Source organism: Sparus aurata, chromosome 13, assembly GCF_900880675.1.
Source record: "Sparus aurata chromosome 13, fSpaAur1.1, whole genome shotgun sequence".
Classification (NCBI taxonomy): Eukaryota; Metazoa; Chordata; class Actinopteri; order Spariformes; family Sparidae; genus Sparus; species Sparus aurata.
The window spans coordinates 9,466,269-9,474,938 of NC_044199.1; the positions used below are offsets into that span (position 1 = coordinate 9,466,269).

The following is an 8,670-nucleotide window of genomic DNA, read 5'->3' on the forward strand; positions in this document are numbered from 1 at the left end:
AAAGTCCTTAAAATACTTAATTATTTGAGTACTACCACGTCCCCTCCTGATCGACCTCCTGCTCTCCACAGGCAGCTGCTCTGCCCGGGTAAAGTGGGTCATCACGTGGCCTCTGGGCCTCCTGCTCTACTGCACTGTGCCTAACTGTATTCTGCCACGCTGGCACCGCTGGTTCATGGTCACCTTTGTGGCCTCCACCCTGTGGATCGCCGTCTTCTCCTACCTCATGGTGTGGATGGTAAGAAGGAAGAGAGACGGAGAGATCCAGTTCTGAAGCGATAACAATGATGATATTGCTGGCTTTAAAATACAGAACAAGCATATACATATTCACACACACACACACACACACACACACACACACACACACACACACACACACACACATACATAATACATCCATCCATCATGCAAGTCGAGTAAATGTCAGCCCTGATGTTTTCCAGGTCACCATCATCAGCTACACACTAGACATCCCAGACTACATCATGGGGATAACCTTCCTGGCAGCAGGGACCAGCGTGCCAGACTGCATGGCGAGTCTGATTGTAGCTCGACAAGGTAAAAGAAAAAGAAAAAGAAAAGCATAAGAAGTATTTTTCTCACTTTGTTTGACTTGAGTTTCACATTTCTCTGTCACCCGTCCCATCTCTTTTCAGGCATGGGGGACATGGCAGTGTCTAACTCCATAGGAAGCAATATCTTTGACATCCTGCTGGGTTTGGGTTTCCCCTGGGCTTTGCGTACCCTCGTGGTGGACCACGGATCATCAGTATGCATACACTTTTATCTTTCTACAATACAATCTCTACTCATATCTCTTTTTGCCTCTGCCTGTGATTTGACTTGTTTACGGTCTGCATGTGTGTGTGAGAGTTAATCCAAACTGAAATGTGGTGCTGATGTGTCATAAAATTGTGACATCTGTTTTTTTCTGCCCCCACAGGTCTCCATAAATAATAAAGGACTGGTGTATTCTGTCGTCCTGCTGTTGGCGTCCGTGTTTCTGACGGTGAGGAAATGAGACGTACCAGATGTTATGTATTGTAGTCATTATAATGTCAGTTGTCAGTTTGAGATAAAACAATATAAGTGGATTTTAAAATTTAGTTCAAGCAATCATGAGCTGTTAAACTTGCACTTGGCCTGCATGTTTTCTAGGTCACTAGTAGGCCTGCACGATATGAGGAAATATGTTCAATATTGCGATGACGATATAGCTTGCGATAAATAAACAAATATTGAAGTTTGCATATTATTAACTACACATTTAATGATGGCTAACGCTAGTTTTGAATTATTGGTGTAGGTCTTTATGGTTGTATTGCTGGTGGTGATGGATGTTGGTTGTATTTCCACTTGAAGTTGCAACAACTGCTCGGCATGTTTTACAAAGGACCTGTGTTTGTAATACGTCGTCTCTCGTGAATCCAAAATAAGTCCATATAGCAGAAGCGCTGTTTCTTTTCACCACAAGGTCTTCGTCAACCACATTTTCATGGCTTTTATCTCCTCCCTCAGCCATCATAACCCGACAATCACCACCAAACTGATGCCGATAATTTTGTCAGGGTAGCTAACGGCTAGCTGTGGCTTCATCTGATTGGCCCTTGTATCCAGGGCTCCACCTGATAGGCTTAATGTTGGCATGCTCAAGGTGCATGCATGGTGCATGTAAACAAAATGATTTTTCTTATTCATCGCGTTAGGCAGTCTTTTGCGATGTGTTTATCGCACATGTTCATATCACGATGGCGATGAAAATTTGATTTATTGGGCAGCCCTAGGCACTAGTTCTGTGAAAAGGTTTTTTAAGTTTATAAAATACTTCGTCTTGTATCTGAGGCCTTAAAGGATATTAAAAATGATTCTAATCCTTCTTGTTGAGCTCGACTGATATATCAGTCAGGTCGATAAAGAGTCTCGAAACAGAGAATTTATCAATAGTATGTTGTTGTTCACTCCATGTTTTTAGATGAGAACCTTCATGAAAAAGTGCCTTTAATGTACAGACAGATTGCATTGAGTAACAGAGGCAAGTGGAGCAGAAGCTAGCCGAGATTGACATCATGTATTTGCCTCTGATATCAGTCGATAAAAGCTGCCGGCCTTTATGGAGTGCTCTGTCCTGATTGGATAAAGTGGGTGGGGTTGGGGTTCAAAATAAAACTGGAAAAATAAATGAATGCAGGTTTGAGGGACATTTATCCAAACTGTGTGTACGCAGATTTAGTGGTGTAAAATCACTTTCGGCTTCCTCTCCACAGGTGACGAGTGTTCATCTGAACCACTGGAAGCTGGATCGCCGGCTGGGTCTGGGTCTGTTGTTTCTCTATGCCATCTTCCTGCTCTGCTCCATCCTCTTCGGGCAGATGTGAGGCCTTAAGGTCAAAGGTCACCCCCTGGCAGACGACATGCTGAGTACCTACCTTTCTACCACACGTCCTCTTTCCTGAAGCCAAAAACAAGAGTGACAGCGTTGTTGTGTTTTGACTGTGAGAGTTTCTGTGCACCTCTGTAGGATTCACTAGGTTGATACTGTACACATGCAACTACACAAACACACACTGAAGTCTTTTATCAATAGCACAATGTTTCTGTTTTTCGTACAGTGTAGTGACTGTTCATGACTTATGAAAAAATGTAATGACATGGCAGATGGAAGCCTTTATTAGTAGCAATATAAAACAGGTAAATGACATTACCAACAACAAAAAAACTGATTCAGAAAACAAACTGTTCTGGTCCGTATCAGCTAGGTCGTTGTACGTTGTTGTGGCTCGCTAACGTTTCGATGACAATTATTTTACGTCAGATTTTTACATAAATGTATGACGATGTTAATCTCTTTGCCTTTTCTACTACCATTCTTTGACAAAAGCTTCAGTTTTAAGAGTAATCGCTTCCCGCCAAAACTTAGCCACGTTAGCTTACCCGTCAACTGGGTGACACACTACAAATCTTAGCTGCTTCTGCTTGATGGTTATGAATAAATGTTGGATCATTAGTGTTTCATTAAAGCAATAAGCCATTAGAAGTTTAGATTCACAGCACTTTTAGAGGCTCAGTTTTGATTGTACAGTTTTAATTGTCAAACAGCACACACGCACACTTTTACATAGACTATTCACATCTCATGCAAATGACACAAGGTCCTCGTCCTTTCAGCGACTTCCTGTCACTGCAGCTCTTTTTCATTTGACAGTACTGTTTAATTTATTTATTTATGTTTTTTAATGTCCGTGTTCTCGAACCTGCTGCAGCCGCGGGGTAAATTAATTACAGGATCACAAACTAGCTGACTTCATAACAACACAGCCGTTGTTTATCATAGAGAGTGAGTTTATTAGCCTGCATCGCCTCTGCTGCTGTATCCACATGTTGTCTCTCTGTAAGTTTGTGTTGGTGAGGAGAGTTCAACAGTGCATGTTTCTGCTGACGCTAATGGAACAGTTTGAGCAGGATATACACAGGCAGCAGACAGCTGCAGCTGGGATTTACAGCAGGGGAAATTATGCGTTTCAAGCAGCTGTGAGCGTTGTCGTCGTTTTAGCTAACTTCCTGTCCTTCCTGGCAGTTTGCAGCCCCCTCCCTCCTCTCTAGCAGCAAACAGGAGGATCCAGCTCTCTAGACTGGACCGCCTCCTTTTGAAGCTCTCTGTCCTGATTGGATAACGTGGGCAGGGATACCAGAAAATGTCTTTTCTCTTCAACTGCATGAGCAGGTAGAGGAGAGACATGAGTTATTGACCAAACACTCTTTAGCAGTGATTACTGTTGGAATATAGTTATTTTACACTGATTATTATAATGAAACATATATCACTTACAGCAGCATTAAAATGAGACTACCAATTAAAAAATCCTACTGGGAAACCATTAATTTGAAATAGTAAAATAATACAGTTATCTAAAAGATTTAAGGGTATACATATAGATATATTTCACGTGCTCTGTGCCCATCTCATCCTTATAAACTGCTTTAGGTTAAAAGGTTAAAACATCTTGTCTCTGAAGATTTCACAGATATTCAAAATGGTACATATATCTGCCGTGTCATGCTCGGGGCCTGTTGTTTAAGATGAAAATAATAAACCTCTGTCAGAGTAGTGTGTTTGTAGGCCTTCGCTTTGAATATGTTTTGAATGTACACCCGTTAGTGTGGAAATATTTACATGTATTCAAATGTAGCAGGCGGCACTGAATTACGCAGGAGAACCTCTGAACAGACAGTGAGGTACTTTAGTCAGACTCCATGTATGTGGATCAGAAACTCTGATATGAAAATGCACATTATTGTGACAATATTTTTGAAGATTTTTGCCTCACTGCTCATCAGCAAGTATTGGTACATCTACATGTACGTTAAGAGATTAACTTAGTGTTACAGTATTTTTAGAGGTCTTATTACTATGAAATCTAATATATAATGTTCTGTCACAAAACTTTGACTTTTAGTGCAGGTTAGTTGTAATACTTCACGTTTAGGTACGACAATCGATGTTTGTATTGTTTCCTGTACATTTTAGGAAGATTAATTTTGCTTTGGTGGAACATTTTCACACACTTTTCGATCGGGACGGAAGCAGCACATTATATTCTCACATATACATGTACTGTATTTGTGTGTTATGGCAAATAATGCTGCATATTCCATGTTTATACACACCTGCTGCTCCTCTGTCCTTTAAAAAAATTGCAATTTGGACACATTTACATGATATGATGACTAAATATTCCACCAAAATGATCTGAGCAATCCTTTTTTTTTTTTTTTTATTAAATGGCTGTATGATTATTATAATTGTCTACCTGACAATACTTTTTACTGTTTGTAAATGTTAAATAATTTACATAGTTTTACAATAATGAATGTCTGACAGAGACTAGTTTTGTGGTGTTTTTGATATTTTTGAGAAATTATAATGTAAGCCTACTTGTGAACTGTCATTGTAGCAGAATGAATGCGTACCGTCACTGTTTGTATAGTTGAATACGAAGGCTGTGATGTGAGACTAGCACTCGAGTTGTTGTGAATTCAATTGAAGTTGTGTCTTAAAATCTTCTCAGCGCTCAGTTGTTCTTTTTATTTCAGTATTGATTCATTGACACACTCAACCTTTATTTCATGCAAAGGCCCACAGAACATGAAGCTGCCATTTACAGGTTTAATTTAGTTTATATACCCAAAAAATTGTAAATGTTTTAAAGGTGCTATATGTAGGAATCGGCCACCTGTTGAATTCATACTCCAACAAAAAGGGGCAACATATCACCAATATCTAACTGCTGCTAACTGAATTCTATTCTGACTGTAGCTATTCTAACTTAGCTCAGTTAGCCGTGCAGCTAGTTGGAGCCCTGGGGGTGGAGTCTCGGTTTTTATACCGCTATCACAGCAGCCCTGGAGCGCTTTCAGGCCCAGAGCTAGCTGGTTAGCATGCTAACAATATCTCTGCAACACAGTAGGCCTACATAGATGTCCTCACTCAACGTTAGACTGATTTGTCCTCAACCTTCTGTTGATCAATTTTGTTTATGTTTGAATGTTTTGAGCTACTTCTTACATATTGCACCTTTTTAAAGAATGGATAAAATATTATCTTTGTGAATGACTGAGCAGTTAATCTGAGTTTTTACTATTTCAATAGTTAAATTAGTTTTCAAGTCTATGGAAACTAGTCACCCTGTTTAACTTTTACAATGTTCTTGTGCTCAGTTTCTTAGTTTTTCAGGGTCCAGTGTTGAGAAAAATTGCACTTAATTTAAACAACAAAGTACGTCTTTCCCTACTAAATTGACTCAAACTTTTCTTTTTCATCCATTATTCATACTCTGTATTTTTGCCACCGTTAGAAGTGTTATTACATGTAAACATATTTGATCAGATCTGCCCAAATTTCATGCTGGGATGTTTGATATCAGATCCAATCAGTGCATCTCAACTCACTGTTAACATGCCAGTGCAAAAAAGAAAATGTGATGATCACCCGGTAACTGCTCGTGTCCCCAATCAATAAGTACAGAAGATGGAAGACACGTTCACACTTGTATTTAGATCGTTCCAGTGCTTCCTGCACGTTCAGAGGTCTCTTATGCTGTGTCTCAATTCAGGGTCTGCATCCTTCGAAGTGCCCGGCCTTTGCGAGTCCTTCGAAGGCGAGTCCTTCGGAGAGACTTTATTAACCGCGTTAACCGTTGTTAAATGGGACGGTCTAAGCCTTTGGAGCACTTCCTGGTTGCATCACCAGATGTTTTACCCTTAGGTTACGATTTCTGCCACCCAGGCCCGCGAAAGTGACGATCTACGCCAGGCAATGTCGCCATTTTCTCTCTTTCTTTCTTCTTTTTTGGGCACGCAAAGAATCTTGGGATATGTGAGGCCACAAAGGATGGTAGCAGTGCATCCTCCAAAAAGAAGGAAAAGAAGGAGCATTTGTGGGCTGCATTTGGAGGAGCCTTTGAATTGGGACAGTCTTCGCGCGGCGTTGTGACGTAATTGGCCTCCAAAGGATGCAGACCCTGAATTGAGACAGAGCATTAGTAGAACATAATCATACGCCGGCAATTTTCCTCTGACATCAAGTGAAGGATGTGAAGCTCAACTGTCATTCTGCTTTGTTCCAGGTTATAAAGACAAAGGAAAGTCACGACAGCCATCATTAGCATTCAGCCACTTCCTAACTAAGATTAATGTTTGATAGTGTTCAAAAATACAACAAGAAAGGTGTGAAGAAATTCTGAAAAATCAGTGTAGCTTCATATTGGACATATTTTTGAAATGCAGTGGAAGTCATATGTACAGGCTGTAGCTAAACTGTAATGTTAGCGAGGAATGCTAACGTTAACTAATGGGTTATCAAATATGTTGTTTTACCTGGAAATATAGCCCGATAGCTCAATATATATATATTTTCACTATCCAGCTGAGAAGTGATGAAATGATAACAGTTTGACATTGGAGCCTCCCACCCTGAGAGGGACGTAAGACGTAAATGGCCGCCATGTGAATATGGTCCTTTACTACTGAAACGATTAGCTGAATAATCCTGTAGTTGATCAAAAGAAAATAAGTCAAAAACTATTCTGATAATAAATTATTTCTCTGATCAAGCAAAAAAAACACAGAGCACTCATTAGTTAAAGTTTTGCAGATGTGAGGATTTTCTGCTTCTGACTTTGAGAAGGCTACTTGAGCAAAACAGCCACCTTCTGAGAAATAAACACGACATCTTTCGCTGTTCTTTTTCTGCCATTTAAAAAAAACATCCAATTAATCATTTGGTAACATAATCAGTAGTGGGATCGTTTGTGTACCATGCTCTCCATTCGTCATTTCTTGTGTTTCTTTGTAGCATTTTCCGAGATAGAAACTGTCGCTGCGTATCCTCAGCATCTTCATCCCTGTTTAACATCCTCAGTTGTGTTTTGTTTTTGTTTTTTGCCAGAAGATGATTCACAACAGTTTGTAATGCTAATGTGTTTTGTCACTCCGCTGTCGAGTCTGTTCCAATCCAGTAATAATCTCAATACGCTGGTAGTCACAGCTACGGAGGCACAACAGCACCAAACCAAACGATGAACTCCTAAACTTGTTGTGGTTTCACAGCACTCAAAGAATGTTCTGTTTATTCTGCTGTGATGTTGGAGGTAGTTTCAATTTTATTGCTTAGAGGTCGTATGGGATCATAGAAGACTGTTGTATCTTGAGTCCAATAAAAAAAAAAAAAAAAAAAAAACTGTGCAATAACAACTCGTCTCGTTGTCGTCCCGTTTTTGTTTCCTATAGGTCACAGTGATAGTGAACAGACCGGTGCAGCTGCAGACATTCAGAGCAGCTGAGAGGGGACATGGTTTTAGTCCATGACTGCCATCTAATGGAGTAAACCAGAAAAAACACACAGGTCTTAAATAGATTTTTTCCTGCCATATCATACAGTACATTATTTGAGTATAAATAATATAGATTACAGTGATTATTCAAAGTCAAATCTGACTGTGATTTGACTGTGAATAGAAATGTTATAAATGAAAGTCGAAGTCAAATCTTTGAGCATAAATTCTACATCAGTTGTTGGCTTCTTATGAGTTTTACTAAACTATTTTATTAGGAACTAGACTGTTATAATGTAACAGACCTTTTTTCTACTCTAGAAATGTTAATAGGCAAGGCATTTCTATCGCTTTGCTGTACATACAACAAATGAAGCATTAAAGACAAACTAAAAAGTTGCTTAAATAGGGTCTTAAAGCATGAAGAGTTTGTCAAACATCTCAAGTTTTCTGGTGGTTCAAAAAAAGAGAACATGACTATTTGACACATTGTAGGCAAGAATTGTGTCGGGTGCTTTTGGAAAACGAGAGAAAAAGATGATTTCAAAAGCAATCCGTAAAAAGGGGAACTATCGAGAAACAAGGAAGGTGATTTGTTCCAGATATGCAGAGCATAAAAACTGGATTCTTCCTCTTTTGTTTAGTTTTGATCCTAGGAGAGTCAGCAGACGAGTCATCTGAAAGGTGTTGGTGGTTCATACCGGAGCAGCAGGTCAGAAATGTATTATTGGCTGTGAACCATTTAGTGCTCTACAGTATAATCCAACATTTAGAGCAAAATCTTTGACAAACAGTCAGTGTAAAGATCAGAGAACTGGAGTGATGTTTTGCACTCTTG

General features: G+C 39.6%; 1 protein-coding gene across 1 annotated transcript in view; it reads left to right on the forward strand.

The window, feature by feature from the left end:
* The window catches only part of LOC115593745 (sodium/potassium/calcium exchanger 3), a 31,272-nt gene extending 24,150 nt beyond the window's left edge, over positions 1 to 7,122 (forward strand). The window contains exons 13-17 of the mRNA XM_030437362.1: positions 72 to 238; positions 447 to 561; positions 660 to 772; positions 947 to 1,012; positions 2,268 to 7,122. Of these exons, the coding sequence (XP_030293222.1) occupies positions 72 to 238; positions 447 to 561; positions 660 to 772; positions 947 to 1,012; positions 2,268 to 2,378 (572 nt within the window). The 3' untranslated portion in view covers positions 2,379 to 7,122. The remainder of the gene's footprint in view (positions 1 to 71; positions 239 to 446; positions 562 to 659; positions 773 to 946; positions 1,013 to 2,267) is intronic.
* Positions 7,123 to 8,670: the final 1,548 nt, after the last annotated feature.